A 19,233-nucleotide genomic window follows, 5' to 3' on the forward strand; every position below is an offset into this window, starting at 1 on the left:
GAGGGATTGGGGGCAGGAGGAGAAGGGGACGACAGAGGATGAGATGGCTGGATGGCATCACCGACTCGATGGACATGAGTTTGAGTGAACTCCAGGAGTTGGTGATGGACAGGGAGGCCTGGCGGGCTGCAATTCATGGGGTCGCAAAGAGTCGGACACGACTGAGCGATTGAACTGAACTGATACATATACATATACATATACATATACATATACATATACATATACATATACATATACATCCCTGAATCACACACTATACCACCTTTCACAAAAAAAGAGTGCTTTGGGCACATGTTTGCAAAGAGATGGAAACCTCTCTTCTCCCTGCACAGAGTGCTTTTCTGGAGGTGGCCTTGAGAGTAAGGGAGGAGGGGCTCTGAGTGAAGATGATGGAGGGGGAAGATAACGTAGTCATGACAGCAGTGGGGATGCTGGGAGAGGCTGCTGTGAGAAGAAGGATCCCTGGGGCTGGGCACAGTGCGGGGCTCATCAGTTCAGTTCAGTTCAGTCCAGTCATAGAAGATGCTTAATGCAGGACGGTACTGTGCAGCACAGGGCACTCTGTTCGGTACTCTGTGATGACTTATATGGGAAACGAATGTAAAAAAGAGTAGGTAGATGTATAACTGATTCACTTTGCTGAACACCTGAAAGTATCACAATGTTGTAAATCAACTATACGCCAATAAAAATTTTTAAAAATTGCACTGGAGGAATTCCCTGGCGGCCCAGTGATTAAGACTCCATGCTTCCAAGGCAGGGGGTGTGGGTTTGACTCCCGGTCAGGGAACTAAGATTCCATATGCCCCGTGGCCAAAAAGTTAAAATAAATAAATGAATAGGGTCAGGATATTACAAAAAAATACTATTAAAAAATGCACTGGGGCAAGACCTGGTGTCAGTAGAGCCTCACCGCTTGGGGTTGGTTCTAGTACTGTGCTGGACTCACCCCATCTCTGCTGATCAAAAGTCCCTGGAAAGCTGAATGGCCTTGGCATGATGCTCATGATGTTCTTCTGGCCTCAGTTTCCCCTTCTTACCAGGAAGGGAGGTACTAGGGACCCCTATCACCTGGAGATGGTGGTTCAAGGAGACAGGGGTGGTGTTTGACTCATGACAATAATTGGTAGGTGGATGCAGATGGAAGGTGGTGAATGAATGAGCAGCTGGTTTCTTTCATCTGTTGGGGATGTGGATGGCTGAGGAGACCTTCTCAGAGCCCCAGCTGGCAGGCAGACAACACGGTTGAGGTGCCTGAGACCACCGCAGCTGACAATCAGGTAGACGTGTCAGTCACTCCCTGAGTTTCTGGGCTTTTTCTGAACCCAAATCTCTCTCCCAAGCTTGGAGAGGTTTGGAGAAGCAGCACATGGGTTTCAATCCTAGCTAAGCCACTTGCTCACTCTATGCCTGTCCACTCTGCACCTCGAGTCCGTTGCCTACAAAATGGAATGATTTCTACCTTGCAGTTTAAGAGTTAAATGCTTCATATGGGAATAATGAGAAAATAACAATAAACAAACAACCAGGGACTTCCCTGGTGGTCCAATGGTTAAGAATCTGCCTTGGATCAAGCATATGGCTGTTCATTTCCATTTCCCCTGTACCTAGGTTAGGCCACAGCACCAAACACTGAATTATGAGTAATGAGATATACAACTGTCATTGCGTGTGTGTGCTAAGTCGCTTCAGCTGTGCCCGACTCTTTGCAACCCTATGGACTGTAGCTCACCAGGCTCCTCTGTCCATGGGATTCTCCAGGCAAGAGTACTGGAGTGGGTTGCCACGTCCTTCTCCAGGGAATCTTCTGGCCCAGGGATCGAACTCGCATCTCTTTTGTCTCCTGCATTGGCAGGCAGGTTCTTTACCACTAGCCCTTACCTGAGAAGCCCACTTCACTCATGCACTATAAACATCTCAACTGCTGACAAGACTCTAAATAAGCCAGGTTCTGTCAGGCCGTCAAGTCTTTTTTATAGGCTATGCCCTCTTCCCATCAGCCCAAACTTCTACTCATATATTAAAACGCAGCTCAGGCATTTAGAAAACACTTCCACAAAGCCAGCCAACAGATACCATTTAATGAATGCCTACTCAGTGCCAGGTGCTGACCTGTGAAGCTTTTTATGCACCAGGGTGTCTCTGCCTCTCCACCATCGCACCCATGAGGGGCTTAGGGATTAAAGGGACAAATGAAAGTCCTCAGTTCCATATACTCTTACGGCATAGACCTTCAGTCACATTAACCAACACTTACTCAGTTTGAGAAAGTAGCTTTCATTCATTCATTCATTCATTCAATGAACAATTGGTGAGCAATGTCTGTGCTAGGCGCTAGGGATTTTATGGTGAGCAAAACAAACACAATCTAATAGGAAAGACATGCATTAATTGCATAATCAAACAAAAACACATACATAATGAAGTGTTATGAAAGAAAGATACGGGGACCTCAAGGGGCACATAACAGGGAGGTACAGCCACATGCAGGGGGATCCGTCCCAGGTGGGTGTGATCAGGGATGGCTTCTCTGAGGAAGTGGCATTTCAGTGGAGACCTGAGTGTAAGATAAAGTCAGCAGCAGAAGGAGCAGGATGGGGACATCCCTGGTGGTCCAGTGGTTGGGAGACTGCCTGCCATTGCAGGGGACGTGAGTTTGATCCCTGGTCCAGGAGGATCCCGCATGCTGCGGGGCAACTGGGCCCCTTGCGCCACAGCTATTGAGCCTGTGCTCTAGAGCCCAGGAGCTGCAACTACTGAGCCCATGTGCCCCAACCACTGAAGGCCATGCACGCTAGACTGCGCTTCTCGAACAGAGAAACCACTGCAACTTGAGAATAGCCCCCACTCTGCAACTAGAGAAAACCCATGCACAGCAAGGAAGACCCAATGCAGTCAAAAATATGAATACAAAGGAGCAGGATGGAGCAGTTAGGGGAGGCAAATAATCTAGGTAGGTAAGGGGGTGTGGGGCTGGCAGAAGCCTCTGGGGGCAGCAGAGAGACCAGGGAAAGGCATCAGAAGGGTGTCCTGGCCCAAAACTCAGAGGGAGTGCGGCAGATGAGGTTGGAGGAGCCGGATCTTTGCAAGCAGTGGAGCGCAGGATTTGAACTTGACCCTGGGTGCATGGGAAGCAATGGACGGATTTTGAGCATAGCAGGGAGACTGTGTGTGACACGATCAGATTTACAAACTCCTTTCTACATTCTGGCAACCCGTTCCAGTATTCTTGCCTGGAGAATCCCATGGAATCCCTGGCTGGCTACAGTCCATGGGATCTCAAAGAGTCGGACATGACTGAAGAGACTTAGCATAGCATAGCATTCTGCATTCTAGCTGGGTCCAGCTATAAGAGGGACTGGCTTTCTGCCCTACTAGCCCTCTGGCTCCTCCGTGGGGTCGCTAAGAGTCGGCAGGACTGAGCGACTTCACTTTCACTTTTCACTTTCATGCACTGGAGAAGGAAATGGCAACCCACTCCAGTGTTCTTGCCTGGAGAATCCCAGGGACAGAGGAGCAGCCTAGTGGGCTGCCGTCTATGGGATCGCACAGAGTCGGACACGACTGAAGCGACTTAGCAGCAGCAGCAGTCCTCTCTGCTCTAAGATGCGAAAGCAAGAGGGTCCAGAGAAGGATGCAGGGCAGGGATGCCAGCAGAGTGAGGATTCTGTGGTCCACCCGCCCCATCAGCGCAGCTGGGAGGAGGCAGAAGGGATTTGGGAGGGGTTGGGAGGGAACTGGGATCCCTTGCGTCTGCCAGCAGGTGTCTCTGGGGTCCTAGGAGTAGGATGGCGGGTACTGGGTCCCACTTTACCTTGCCCACGTACAGGGGCTCGGTGCCCGTGTACTCCTCCACCACGAAGAACTGGTTCCACACCCAGCCGCGCTTCACGCGGCCAGCGCCGGGCGCGCTGTCCTGCACCGACGGCGCAGGCGTGCCCGCCGCGCACAGGGCTCCCAGCAGCGGCGGCGGGGGCGGCGGCAGCAGCAGCAGCAGCAGCAGCAGCAGCAACGCAGGCGACAGCGCGGCTCCTGCCCGGAGCCCCCGGCCTTCGGGCCGCGGCCTCATGCTTGGCCTGCGAGGGGCCCGTGCCCAGGAGCATGGACGGGAGGCACCAGGGTGTCGCCGCTCGGTGGCCAGGACGGAGCGGGGCCGTAGTCACATGGTGGGCTCAGCGCGGCCGCCGGGGCGCCGCCCCCGACGGGGCACCCGGACAGGCCCGCGGCCCTGATCGCCGCCCAGCCGCGGGGGCACCCGGCTGGAGGGGGAGGGGGCGCGACCGCACCCGGGGCATGGACGGCCCCCGAGGTCCCCGCCCGGGCCCCCCTGGCGCCGGCGTGGCTGGGTCACCAGGCAGCGCCTCGGCGGCTCCGGAGTCTGGGATGCGCCATGGTTCCTGCTCGAAGGGGTGCTGGCCGGGGCCGGCTGGTCCTTCGGGGACTAGGGGCCGTCCCGCCCAGGAGCCTGTGAGATATACAAGAAGACGTCAGAGGAGGCGCTCTTCGGGGACGGGGCGGGTTGGGTCTATCTTTTTGTCCTTGTAGGTACCAGTTAAACACCTGCTGTGTGTGTGGCACTGTGCAGGGTGGGACAAACAAGACAGAGTGGTCCCTGCCTTCTTGGGCCTACGGTCTAGCAGTCCTGCCCCTCCCCCGCTCCCTCCCCTAACCCGGGTGCTTCCATTGAACACTCACCACTCACCTCTCCTCCCCCAGCATCCCTTTTCCTCAGACGCCCTGGTCCTGCCCTTTCTTAGTGGTCCTGGGCCATCCCACGTGCCCACAGGGACAGGGACCCCTTGAGCTGCTTTTCCTGCCCTTCCCCCACCTCATGACAATCTCCGTAGCCCAGCCCCCCCTACCCCCCATAACCTCCGGTCCAGAGAGGAAGCCAGCCCTTCTAGAAAAACTCTAGAGCTCCCAGGACCCAGCCTCCTGGGTGCATCGAATCCAGCACCAGCCGGCCACCCCACCAACCCTCCGGCCCTCCCACGGCAGCACAGAGAGGTCATTCCATCCAAAGCAAGAGCCGGGGGAAGGCCTTCTGACCTCAGGTGAGTCCCTCCCCACCCCACTTTCAGGAGTGGGGCACCTGAGTCCTAGAGGGCCTTGCTTGGAGGCACCCTGTGTGGTTTTGGCAGGGTCACACATACCGCACCCCCCCTCCCCCACCCCCTGCCCAGTGCTTGCCTTTGGTGTCTCCACCCCACCCCCCAGCCCTAGAAAACCTTTTCCCGGAGGCTAATAGACACTCCCCCCACTACCCCGACCAGCGCTGCCTCCCCAGATCAATCCATCTCTCCTTCCCGCCACCGCCCCCCCCCCGCCCCCACCCCAATCAGATCCTGCTTTCAGCCAGAAAGGATCTGAGGGACTAACTCCTACTCAAGCCATAATGATGAATAATGGCTTCGTGTGGGTGTTTACAGGGGACAGCAAAGCTGCTTCCAGGGAGGAGTTTCAGCCGCTAAGAAGCAGAGGTGAATCCCCAAGTTCCCTCCCCCACCTCTGCCCTCAGCCTAGTTCAATTCAACCACTCCATTCTACTGAGCTTCCATTCTAGTCCAGGTTTGGGCTGGATGCTAAGACAAAGATGAAATAAGCTCGCAGATTAGTGGGGTGGGAGACAAGACCCCCAGTAATGACATAAATACTGGGTGGAGTATAATCAGGGCTATAAAAAGGGGTGCTACCTGACACCTGTCTGGAAGGTGCAGGTGTGTGGAAGGATATCAGGGCTGCTGCTTGGAGGAGGGGGCATCTGATTGGGTGAGAAGAAAGGAATGGGCATTCTGGTAGCTGAGTGTGCAGCCAGGCTGGGGGTGATCTGGTTAGTTTGGAGAGGTGGGTTGGAAACGTGAGGTGTGTGGAGCTAAGCAGAGAATCTGGGAAAGTGCCTGGCCCCAGCCAGGTCCACCCGTGGGCAAAGGAAGTGGCTGGAATTTGGGGGTGGGGGCAGAAGACATGGGCCTCATGTGACCCAGGGCCCCAGTGGGCAATTCTCATATGTTTTTAGGGGTCCCCAATCTCTGGGATCTAATGTCTGATGATCTGAGGAGGAGCTGATGTAATAATCATAGAAATAAAGTGCACAATAAATGTAATGTGCTTGAATCATCCTGAAACCATCTCCCCCACTCCCGGTTCATGGAAAAATTGTCTTCCCTGAAATTGGTCCCTGGTGCCAAAAAGGTGGGGGCCCGCTGCAGTTTAACTCGCTAAGTCACATGAGTCACAGCAGCTGTTAAAGTGGGCATCTTATACCCATTTCACAGATGCTCAACTCCCCAGTGCCCTTTCCCACTCTCAGCTCCAGAATTTCTTTATGGAAAGGGTTCTGGGGGAGGGAGTCATCTGCTGGAGGTAGGGGGAGTGGTGAGGGGGTCAAAACTGCACTGAGGGCAATGAGGAGGGAAAACCCCCACAGTCCATAAGGAGGAATGGAAGGGAGATATCCCGAGCCAGCCCTCTTTCCCTTTAGGACCCACCCGTAACTGATGGACATCAGGAGGACCTGGGACCGTGATGAGAGCATCCCCAGCACCTCGTCCCACCCCCTCCTCACCTGCTCTGGGGGGTCTAAGCTTGAAGATGCTGGCAGACCCTCCCCCACCCGGGTGGTCCCTGAGCTGTGAGGCTGCCTCTGGGCATCTAGCGTCGATTCCCACGTTATGGCCAGGGCTGGTCCTAATGAGACTGGAGTTATGGGTGAGGAGGAGGCGCCGCTCTGAGGCCTTCATTTCCTGGAGCTTATGACTTCCCTGCGCGGCAGGAACTGGTCCCCTGACTCCATCAGGCAGTTTCAGGGCTCATCACAGCCCTGCAGGGATGCAGAGGGGAGGGGCTTGTGGGAGGGAGGGTTTGGGGAGTCGGGGACCATCTCGGGGAGGGCTGCGGGGGGTGCAGGAAGTGGGAACAGGGGCAATCCCTCAATGTTTGCGAGCACCCCACTGTGGCTCTTTCTCCCTCCCCCATCCCCCTCTCTTCTTTATGTCTTTCTTTATAACACCTTTTACAAGACAGGGACACACTAAGATTCAATCATTCATTCATTCATTAAACATTAGTGTCCGCTACAAGTGGGGAGACAGAAATGCATTTCATTTATTCATTCAACACACTTTAAAGATCATTTCTTTGTGTAAGACAGCAAGATGCAATCAGCTCCTCAGCTATGTGACAGGAGAGAAGTGCATTTCTTCTGGTTATTCATAGACTCTTTCTACAAATATTTACCCGTGCCTCCCTGATTCCAGTTCCTGCGCTAGGCACTGGGGACAGAGTAATAAAATAAAGTCCCAGCTCTCATGAAGCTGACCTTCTGGTAACAAAGGAATAAATTCTACAATGCAATTCCAGGGAGTGGTAAGTATTAAGAAGGAATATGAAGCAGAAAAGAGGAAGGAAGAGTGTGATGAAAGAGTTGGGGTGTGTGTTATTATAGACAAGGTATCAGGGAGGACCTCTCAGAGGAGGTGACATTTGGCTGATCTGGAGGAATGAGACAGAGCTGGGGACAGCAGAGGGAACAGTCTGTACAAAGGTCCAGAGGCTTGGAGAAGCTGAGGAACAGGGAAGAGGCCACTGTGGTTGGCACAGAGCAGTCAGATGAAGATGAAGGAGAGAGGGGTACTGGCCAGACTGAGCAGGACCAGAAGAAGAAAGACAGTGTCCATTTTATTCTGAGTGTGCAGAGAAAGGCTTGGAGGGACTTTATACAGTAAAAAACCATGGTAGAACGAAATGGCACAGGGCCATAAGGGACTCTCATGATGCAAGCCCTTCAGTGTTGCAGGGCCAGGCATAGTGAATCGCGGAGTAGGGACAGCATCGCAGAGAAGGTGGCACTTGAAGTTGAAGCACAGGAGGGATGGGGGCAGGTGGCGTTTGGGGTGTTGGGGAGGAGAGGGTGCGCTCTATGGGAAGGCTGCAGAGGTCTACGGTCAGCTCCCACTTTAGAAAGGGGTGGAGTCCAAGCTGCTGCTGCTGCTGCTGCTAAGTCGCATCAGTCGTGTCCGACTCTGTGCGACCCCAGAGACGGCAGCCCAACAGGCTCCTCTGTCCCTGGGATTCTCCAGGCAAGAATACTGCAGTGGGTTGCCATTTCCTTCTCCAATGCATGAAAGTGAAAAGTGGAAGTGAAGTCCCTCAGTTGAGTCCGACTCTCTTAGCGACCCCATGGACTATAGCCTACCAGGCTCCTCCGACCATGGGATTCTCCAGGCAAGAGTACTGGAGTGGGGTGCCATCGCCTTCTCCCAAGAGTGTCATCCAAATTTGCACAGGATGCCTGATGTGGAGTGGGGCCTCGATGGAGTGGGGCCAGGACTCAGATTCCTCTTGGAGGAGGGCACCTTTAGGAGGATAGGGAAGCCCCTCCGAGTGGATCAGCCCCAGGCCAGGAGGCACGCTTGGGAGGACAAGGGTGGCTGCCTGTCAGCCCCACCTGCCCCTGGGCCAGTGCCCTTGTACAGCGCTGATCCTGCACCGTTGTTTGAGGGGCGAGGTCCTCACAACCCCATCTCTCCCTCTCTCCCTGGGCCTTCATACCTCAGCCCACCGGGTCTGCTTTCGGGCATGTTAGCCAGATGCCCTGGATGTGAGCCAACTCTACCCTGCTCAGCACAGCCCTGCCGGGGCTGCTGCAGACACTCCAGCCTGTTCCCTCTCTTCCTTCCTTTCTCTCCAGTTCCAGCTGCTTGTTCTGAATGGGTGTCAAGTACAGGGCCTCATCCTGGAATTCCTGGTCCTTCAGGGGAGGCAGCTGTAGTGCCGTGGGGTCACGTTGGCTCCACAGGGCCTCCCAGTGAGATCTGGGGCATGTTGGTGGCCTTCTCTGGGCCACACGTCTCATTCTACTGCGCAGTTATTGGGTCCCCAGTGGGACTGAGTCCCCCGTGGGACTGAGTCCCCCGTGGGATGAAAAGTCGAGCCCCAACCTGGCTCAGTTAGTGTTGGCTTCACCCAGTCTGCTTGTCAGCCTCACCTCGTATAATCCACGTGCTCTTGGTTTCTCGAGGAAATGTGTGTAGTTCCTGTATGCCTGTGGGCACAGGTCTGCAACTGTGTATGCTAGCATATGAGTGTGTGTGTATCTGGTGCACACTGGTTCATTCTACAGATGTTTGTGAGTTTCTACTCTATGCTGTTCTCGGCACAATGAAAAGAAAGAGTCCTTGCCTTTGTACCTCTAGTGGGGGTCAGAGAATAAACAAACAAACATGTCAGACGACAGTTTAAGCGCTGTGGAGAAAAACAAATCTGGGGCACAGAAGTGTTAGGGGTGGGGATTTTCTCTTTCTCTCTCAATCAAGTATTATAAGTAATAGTTTATACATGGTGGTCAGGGAAGGCCCCGTGGTGAAGATGACATCTGAACGGAGATCTGAAGTGAGCGAAGGAGAGAGCTGTGCACATGGGTAGAAGAAGAGCATTTCAGGCTAAGGGGCAGCAGTGCAAAGGTCCTGAGGTCAGGGCGTGTGTGGCGTTCAGGAGGAACAGCAAGGAGCCCAATGTTGCTGAACTGGAGTGAGTGTAGAGGGGCAGCAGATGAAGCCAGTGAGATGAGCTTGGCATCAGAGCCTGTAGGGTCTCCTTTGGGTATTTCTGTGAGTGAGATGGGACCCCGTAGGAGGGTTTGAGCAGAGGAATGATGCGATCTGACTTGTGTTTTAAAAGATCACTCTGGTGGTGGATTCAAAACAGAGGGAAGCTGGGATAGGGGAGGGGGGTGGCAAGGGAGTTATTTCAATAATCCAGCCAAGGAGTAAACGTGGCTTGGACCAAGCGGGAGCAGAGGAGGTGCTGAGAAGTAAGGCTCCTCCTGTGTGTATCTCCTCCACAAGATATGTTGGTGGGTCGGAAATGGTGTGAGGGAAAAAGAGGAACGGAGTGTGACCACACCTGCAGCCTAGGCAACAGAAATGATGGTGCACTCTTCCACAGGCTGCAGACCAGCATGAGCACAGCAAACCTGGGGAGGCGATCAGGGACTCATTCGGACGTATTACGATCAAGTCCCAGATGTGTTACGTTCCCTGCCTACTGGATACCCAGCGGAGACATCAAGCAGGCGACTAGCACTTACAGTCAGGAGTTCAGAGGCAAGGTCCTGCCTGCAGGTATAATTGTGGGAATTTGGATGGTATTCAGAGCTGAGGCTGTGTGAGCTTGTGAAGGAGTGAGGGTGGATGGTGAAGAGGTCCAACATCTCAGCGCGGAGAGATTGGGGAGATGAGGAAACAGTAAAGGAGCCTGAGAAAGACGGGGGGAGAGGGGAAGGGAGGCGAGGAGAGAGGAGGTGTCTTGGAAACCCGTAGAAGAAAGGAGGGAGGAGGCATTAGCTGGTGACCCTCTGTCCACATGTGCCTGCGACAGTTCCACTTTACATCCTCTGTCCTGGCATAACTAGGAATAGTGTCTTACCCCCTTTTACTCTCAGCTTGGATGACAAATTGTATGGTCATCCTACTGATAGGTCAGGTCAGATGCAGACTTTGAATTGACCATTGGATTTAGCAACACAGAGGTCATTAGTGTAGGCCTTGACAAAAGCTATTTTGGGCGGGTGGTGGGTGTGCTGGTGCAACCGGAGTGGGTTCAGGAGAGGCTGGGAAGAGAATATGTGGAGACATGTGTGAGTGGGTGGCAGCCCCTCTAGGGATTTTTTGCCTGCTCCCCCAGCTCCCACCCCCTACCTCAGCAGTCTGGCTGGGTTTTATGATGTGTAAACAGAGTGATGGGAAATATAAAAAATGGGCTTGCTGCTAAAGACTAATTCATTCCCCTAACCTTCTTTCTTGTTTCAATTTTGTTTTAATATCCACCCTCCCACAGCTGGGCCATGTGCGCAGCTCCTGCCCTTGGAACAGTGATTAGTCTGAGCCAGTAAGAGCCATTCTCCCGTCTCCACCAGTGACTGGTCTAGAAAGTATCACACACACAATTCTGGTCAATGAAATATAACTCCTGGAGAGCTTCTGGATATATATTGTTTTTAGTCTTTAAAAAGAGATGTCTTGAGGAGAAACCTTTTGTTTTCTGCACATATGAGGTGATGGCCAGAGCACTGGCAGCCATTCTGGGACAATGAGGCCAAAGGGCCCTACTGAAAATGATGGAAAAGTCTGTATCCTTGATGATATTGTCGAACCACCAAATATATCCATTCTGGGCTTTTGTGATCCACTTCTGGCCCCTACTTCCTCCAGACTCCCCTTTTCTTTTTTCCTCTGAACCCCTTCAGACCTTTATGGCTAGGTCTGGGGTCAGCTGTGATGACAAGCTTCTAGAAGGCAGAGATCATGTCTATTCCTTCTGCCACCCTTCCCTGCTCCTTCCTACACACACCTGCCAGAGCCAAACAAGGAGTTGGGGCCTGGGAGGGGCTCAGGAGAGTTTTGCCTCAGATAGATTTTGGGAGCCGCTCAGGCAACGTGTCTTTCCCTTTGACTGAGCAGCTGCCAGCCTCAGTGATTTGCTGTGGCCCCATCTGTCCTGTGGGCATCACTGCAACCATCTACGGTGTATACTTTTAGAATCTGGGCTGAGTGGCCAGCATGTCCTTTCTTGATTTTTTAGTGCCCTAGTACCACTGCTGCCAAGGCTGCAGCACTGTGAGCTCAGTGGCTCCAGACCCTTCTTTGTCATCTGGCTGTCTCCTTGGGGACAGAGGAAGGGATTCTTATCCAACCCACCCCACATTTGTTTCTCAGCCTCTCACTCTGCCAAGACTAAGGAGAGGGGCAGGGCTCTGTGACCCCACAAGCAGGACAAAGCAGGAGGAACTTCATCATGTAGCCTGGAGCTCCTCACCTGTGCCTCCTCCCCCAAACTTCTGATAATCCTCCTAGCCCCGATCTCTGGGACAGAATTTAACATTCAGGGGACCTGAAACCATGAGGTCCAAAGTCAGAACAGAATTTGAGTCCCAGGTCCATTGCTTTACTGTACGTATTCAGTATTATTCTAAGCTCAGTCGTGTCCGACTCTTTGAGACCCCATGGACTGTAGTCTACCAGGCTTCTCTGTCCATGGGATTTTCCAGGCAAGAATACTGGAGTGGGTTGCCATTTCCTTCTCCAAGGGATCTTCCTGACCCAGGGATTGAACCCAGGTCTCCTGCATTGCAGGCCGACACTTTACCTTCTGAGCTACCAGGGAAGCCCATTACTGTATGTATGATCTTGGTAATTTTCTCCTTTTCTCTAGCATCTTAGTTTTCTCATCTGAAAAATGGATGTAACAGTGCTTACCTCCTAGAATCAGTGTAAGGAATAAATGAGATGATGCAAGGGAAGAGATCCACAGTGTTTGGCAATAAATGCAAGCTAATGTAATGATAATGACTGTTGTTATTATTATTTCTAGTCACTTGAAAAACACCAGTGGAGGGACTTCCCTGGCAGTCTAGTGGTTAAGACTCTTTGCTTCCGATGCAGGGGGCATGGGTTTGATCCCTGGTCAGGAAACTAAGATCCACATGCCAATGGGTGCGGCAAAAAAAAAAAAAAAAACAACCTATAAAATTACTAATTAGCCTCCAATTAAAAGAAATAATTAACTAAAAAATTAAAAATAAAATATAATTTTTAATGGACTCCTACTGTGTACAAAAGTATCCTGACCAGGTAAACGGGGCGCATAGATATGTGTCCCCTCAGTCATTCATTTATTCATTCACGCATTTATTTAACAACTGCTAGAAGCCCATGAATGCACCTCTTTCTAAGAAAAGTGAAGTCTTATAGCAGGCTGTGGTGCTTACTCTGGTTCCAGGGCTGTTGCCCTGGAGGGGATGTGTAACGCAGGAAGAGGCAGTTCATTCATTTTCTCATCCATTCATTCCCTCTCTCTGCCCCACGCTGGCTTGACGTGTATATGTCCTCTCTCCATGCCCACCTGGCTCCCAGGTCTGCCAGTGGGAACTGTGCCTGGCAGCCTGGCTCCTGTCTGCCCTGTCCGAGTCCTAAGGGCACTGTGCCCGCTGGATCCTGTGCCCAGAGCTCTCTGTGCTTGGCTGCTGCCTTCCCCTGGGGGAGAAATGATCCCTACCAGCTCAGTACTCTCCCTCCAGGCCAGAATGGACCCCAGAGTAATGTAGGAACTGTTGAGGTGTGGAGCATTATGGGGCAGAGTCACCTTGTGTCTGCCCACCTCTCACTGCCCCTTCCCAACCCCCTGCTCCATGGAAGGCACGGCAGAGTCACAAGCGAGAGAGCAGACCAGCTACTGCCTCAGCCTGCCCTGGCGCGCGTGAGCATGGGTGTGCCTGGGCACATGTGTGCCTTTGCATCAGTAATGGTGTGTGTAGGGGCAGCACGCATGCGCACAGTATCCCAGCAGCTAGAACAACTTCTGGCACGTGACAGGTGCTCAGTAAGTGTGGAGGGTTGACTGGATAGGGGCCTGCTCTGTGTGAGTTGAGCCCATGGGCTGTCTCCGGGGCCCTGGGGGTGATGCAGGTGTCCTGTGAACAGTGCTGTATTCCTAGGTGGGGTGGGGACTATCTCTCTGAGTGTTTGCATGGGGGCTCAGGATATGCCAAAGCTTCTGGGCTTGGTAGCTGGACCGTTATCGAGGGAGGAAAATGTGGGAGATCGGGGGAGAAAGGGGACAAGGGGGGTCATATGTAACCCATATAAAGGATCATCCCATCTGCAAAGCTGGTCCAAGGGCCCCCAGTCTTGCCCCCAGTCTATGCTGGGCATGCTGCCAGAGGCACCTTTATGCAGCCCAGCTCAGTCTGGAAGGTTCTGTTCAAATCTCTCCCCAGCTCCCTTTTGCCTTCAAGATAAAATCCAGACTCGGGCCTGGCATTCATTAGTTACCATTCAGAGTAGCAGAGTTCTTCATGTTCAGTGACTCTACCTAGATATAGTCCTTTGAGGTGGGGACTGTTATTTCTCCTCATTTATCAAGTGAGGAAACTGAGGTACAGAGAGTTCATAAAACTTGCCCCAGACTCATCCAGAGGAGGTGGAGCTGGGATTCGACCCCTGGGCTATGGGCTCCAAAGCTTGTTCCTTGAGCCACTGTGCACACGGCCACTCAAGGCCCTGGGAGGTCTGGGCCGGCCCAGTCCATGTCACTGTCACGGCCTTGTTTCCAAAGATACTCTTTACATTCGTTGATTTGGCTGCATCGGGTCTTAGTTGCAGTAGGCGGGCTCTCTAGTTCTGCCCATGGGTTCAGTAGCTGCAGCACGTGGGATCTCAGGTCTCGTGACCAGAGATCGAAGCCAAATCCCCTGTATTGCAAGGCGGATTCTTAACCGCTGGACCACCAGGGAAGTTGCTGTCATGGCGTCTCTCCACGCACTCATCTCTCTGGGCGGATGGGATCAACCACTGTTTATTACTTTCATGCCTCTAGTTCTTTGCTCCTACTCTTGTTCCCTCTGCCAGGAATGTCCTTCTCCCACATTGCCCCACATCCATCCCTGACCCCCCTCGTGGGGCCCACCCCGATTGCCCTCTCCTCCAGGCAGTCTCTGCCTCCCCTCCACCACCTCCCCAGTGAGCTCACTCATCTGAGCCATGGCTCAGAAGGGCTCTCTCTTTTGTCTTCGTCTCAGCATCCGGCCAGCTGACTTTGGGCACCTCCCTTACCGCTCTCTGCCCTTCAGCTCATACCTGTGTACATGCTCAGACTGGCCGGTGCTGAATGTGTGAGTGAACTGGATGAAAGAAGGCATGAATGGTTGGAGGCATGGATTGATGGATGAATGGACAGAAGGGCACACATTGCAGTTGCCTGGTTACCGCCACACCACCTCCCTGCAGACCACCTTTCTATGGCATCATTTCCTTCTGTTTGTTCCATTCGTTGACTCATTAAATATTTATTGAGCACTTACTCTATGCCAGGCACTGTGTTAGAGGCTGAGGATGTAGCTGTGGGCAAATCAAAGTCTCTGCCCCCTGGTGTTTGTGTGTGGGTGTGTAAGAAGACATTCGTTAATCCGATCTTCTCACAAGTAAATATACAATTACCAATGGGGGCATATTCACAGAGGGAAGGTAACGGGGACTACCACATTTAATAGGAACCTCATTAGGGCTGGGTGGGCCAGGGAGGGGCAGTTCCCAGAGAAAGGGCTTTTGAGCTAAAAGGTAAAGGATGACAGAGGCATATTGGGGCCCAAGTAATAGAAGGTGCAAAGCCACATTCAGGGGCCTGAAAATTCACATAGCACGTGAGGGGGAGGGGTGGCTCACCAAGGGTCTTAAAAAGTTTAGATTTTAACTCCAGAGCAAATGGGAGGGCACTGAAGGCTTTTTAGCAAGAAGATATGACCAAACTTGTGTTTTGAAGAAGATCATGGGCTTGAGACTTAAAGGACAAACTGTACAGGTTCAGGACCAGAAAAGGGGACCCAAGAGGACTCGATGGTGGTATAGATCAGGGAGGCCGTTATGTGACGGAGGGAAAGCAACAGATTTGAATTATTTAAGAAATAAAGTGGACCAGGCTTGGTGATGGCTCAGACGTAAGGAATGATGGGGGAGCAATATGGGGCATGACCCCTGGTTTTTAAGTGATGTTTATTGATCACTTACTGTTCCAGCACTTTTTGGGCATTACCTTGCTTACGCCTCACAATAACCCCATAAGGTAAGTTACCATCACCCCACTTCACAATCCCATTTCACTCTGATCAGAATTGGGGAGGGAGGAGGGGGTTGCAGGACACAGTGGGGTTTGTCCCAGGCTTTGTTCCTTTGGGGAAATGGCCTTGGCAGATGAGAAGAATAGAGAAGGAAGAAAGGGAGGTAGGGTGCATGTACTGAGCTGATTCTGAGTCACCAAGAATAATGATAGATAACATTTTTAGCACTTTTACTGTGTGCCAGGCACGGTGCCATTCAATTAGCTAATAATAAGAGGCATCACTTAGTTCCAGGGCATTTTATATCAATGATCTAACTGAAATCTTACAGCAGCTCTCTTTAAAATTTCTATTACAGAAGAAGGGAAAGTGGAGAGGAGAGGCTGAGCGACTTGCCCAAGGTCACACAGCTAGCTAGTAGTAGATGTGGAATTCAAATGGGCTGTGCAGAAAGTGGGGAAGGAGAATGAGCAAAGGGGGATTTAGTGGCTGCTGGGAAGGAAGGAGAGGCCTGCATTTGTCTACGGATGAGCTGTGTCCCTCCCCCAAACGCCTCCTGACATTATTTACCCCAGGCCTGACTGTCTACCTACAGCCTGACCTCCCGTGAAAGTTACGAACACACGTGCAGACACATTGACACCTACCCACACGTGCACACATGCATGCCTTGGCTGCCTCTGCTCACCTGCCCTGAAGTGACCACCTGGCCCCTCCATGCCAGGTGCCCGGGGCCTGCACCTGGCTCCCCGCCCTGCCCCCATCCTGCCTGCCTGCTGGTGCCGCAGGCAGAGCCCGCTGTACATCATGTTGACAGTAGAAATTACATCCGAGCTGCTGTTTTACACCTCGCCCTGTCAGAACTCACCGCAGCCCAGTGATCAGGACAAATTGAATACCATCCTGGCCGTGTCAATATTTATTCCATTTTATAAATGCGGCCGGATGGGGGGCAGGGCCCTGCCGCGGGGCCAGCCGAGCAGAGTCCCGGGAGGTCCTTCTCCCTCTCACTCCTGAGTGCCCCCACGCCTCCTCCTCCTCTTTCTCGACTTCGGTAACCAATTAAAACTGTGAAATCAACATTCATACTGAAAGGTATAAGAAACATAAATGAGGAATTTAACAAATAATTAGCAATTGAACCCTGTGGATCACCCTTTGATCAAAACACTGAATGTGGTCCCCTCACCAGAAGCCCCCTACTGTGTCCCTAACCCACTGCTTCCCTTTTCCCAGACTTTTGTGATAACCAGACCCTCGCCTTTCATATAGTTCACCAACTCATGATGCATTCCAATAGCCTTAGGTTTGTTTCTGAACTTGAGATGGATGGAATCATCCTGTGTGTGCTCTTGTGTCCTGTTAGCATTGTTTTTCAGATTCATTTTTGTTCTCGCGACTTTCCTTTTCACTGCTGTCTAGTACTCCACTGTATGAATATCCATTCTAGTCACTCCCCCTTTTCCTCTGCTTTCCTCCTTTCTCCTGCCCTTTCTTCTAGTCTGTTTCTTCCTACCCTTCTATCTTCTCCCCATTTTGCCTCCTTGGTTGTCTGTCTCTCGCTGTTCTGCCTGCTATATCTGTTCATACCATGCATACCTGATCCCAGGTCGTCCATCCTACCAGGGGCCTGGATACTTCCTCTGGGTCTCTGCCTCCCCCAACTCAGTTCTTGGAATATGTGGCTTAGGCAAGAGGGAAATTCCCACAGACCTGATTCTATTAAAGCTTATCTGTTGTAAAGGATACTGAGGGGCAGAGACTGAGACCCACAGCAGCATCCTTTGCCCTCTGTACATCAGCTTTTACTCTAGCAAGCTTGGGGGAGACGTTCTCAGCCATCACCTTCACTCAGACAGTAAAACACTGCCATCTGGGCTGGGGTGAGAATTGAGGTGACCCTGAGTGGTCCGGCAAGATGTACTAGTAAGATGCATAGGTGGGTTGAGAGGGGACTGGAACCAGGGGAGTCAAGGGTGAAGCCCCACCCTCAGTCCTGCTCACTCAAGGCCTCTTGGGGCACTCATCCTGTGCCTAGCATCGGGTCCCAACCCAGGCCAAAGCAGAGGAGACCAGCAGGCTCTGGGGGGCGGTGTCCTCTTAGAGTGGAGGCCCCTCCAAGGAGTCATTAAAGAGCCTGCCTGGATACCCCGGGAGTGTGTGTGACACATCGCATTTTCCTCCCTTCTCAGTCTTGGAGCTGCATTGATGATGCACATATTCAGGGTAGTTAATTTTTACTGCAACCCGAGCAGATGACATTAAGGGATATGTCCCTCTGCGGCACAGGCAGGAGGAAGCTCTCCAGGATGGAAGGCAAGTGGACTGGGTTGGAGGTTGGCTATGATCCCGCCGTGCTGGGTGACCTTGGGCAAGACCCCACCCTCTCTGGGCTTCAGTACAATGGAAGGTCAAACTGTGGTTCCCAGGGCTTGTCCGAGGACCTGCCGGAAGCAGGGTCACGTTGGCAGCATAATAAGAGGGACTCTTTCAAAATCCATATCCGCAGGTCCCCAGGGCATCTGATTCACTAACAGTGACAATAATACTAATAGGCAACATTTATAAGGTGCTTTCTACATGGCAGGACATGGGTATCTGATGAGCTAAAAGTAAGAAGCTGTGCTTGTTGACCACTGTGCTGAGCACTTTACATGAGTTACCCTGTTTAATTTGTGCCAGTCTGTTTTAATTTTTATTATTATTTTACAGATGATGATATCGGGGCACAGAAAGCTGAAGTAACTTGCCCAAACTCATAGCCAGGAAGTGGGGATCTAGGGCTTGATGTAAGAACTTCTGGCCCCAGAGTCTGCCCTAGGTCTGGGATAGCCCACTCTCAGATTCTGAAGCTGATCTTGGAGCCCCTGGACCAGGTGGTCAGGATGTTGTGTAACTAAGCATCATGTACCTACTATGAGTGACATGTTTTCACAGTGATTCATCAAAATGTGTGTGAAGGACTCATCCAACACACAGGCAGTGCCAATAAGTACAATAAGTAACAATAAGTTCTCTTATTGTTACTTAAGCAAGCCTCACCCTATCCTCCTGAGATGGGAACTGGTCTCTCTAGTTACTGATGAAAAATAGAAGCGCTTAAGAAGGGGTGGTTTTGCTCAAGACCGTGTGGCTAGGATCCAGCTACAAAGCTGTGAGCTTTCACCCTAGCACACTGCCTCCATGCCCCCACTGCTCCCTGTACCTTGTAACTCTCTGGGCCTCAGTCTTCCCATCTGTAAAATGGAGGAGTTGGACTAGTGGGCTGGGAGTCTGGCGTCCCAGCTTTTGCCCCTAACACCAAGTGATCTTGAGTAAGTTTCCTGCTTCTTTGGGCCCCAGTCTCCCCATTGGGAAAAGGAGGCTCTGTGATGCTCTTCCAACACTACACACAAAAGCTGTTTTACAACAAGCCTGCTGGTGAGGGAAAGCCTTAGGTCTGGTTCCCTGGAAACAGGCTCCAGGGTAGAGATGTGCCTGTGGGAAGTTTACTGGGGAGAGCTGAAGGGAACACGGGGCAGGGGTAAGAGAGGCAAGGCTGAGCAGAGGGAGAACTTGAACTGTGAGGCTGTCTCAACAGAGGCCACAGCTGCTACCATGGGGCGCTACGGAGTTGGGAT

The 19,233-nt window shown here is 52.2% G+C and overlaps 1 protein-coding gene across 1 annotated transcript in view; it reads right to left on the reverse strand.

The window, feature by feature from the left end:
- CDH22 (cadherin 22) overlaps positions 1-19,233 on the reverse strand; it is a 142,906-nt gene that overhangs the window by 79,866 nt on the left and 43,807 nt on the right. The window contains exon 2 of the mRNA XM_018057957.1: positions 3,818-4,468. Coding sequence (XP_017913446.1) covers positions 3,818-4,072 — 255 coding nt within the window. The 5' untranslated portion in view covers positions 4,073-4,468. The remainder of the gene's footprint in view (positions 1-3,817; positions 4,469-19,233) is intronic.

Source organism: Capra hircus, chromosome 13 (genome assembly GCF_001704415.2).
Source record: "Capra hircus breed San Clemente chromosome 13, ASM170441v1, whole genome shotgun sequence".
Lineage (NCBI taxonomy): Eukaryota > Metazoa > Chordata > Mammalia > Artiodactyla > Bovidae > Capra > Capra hircus.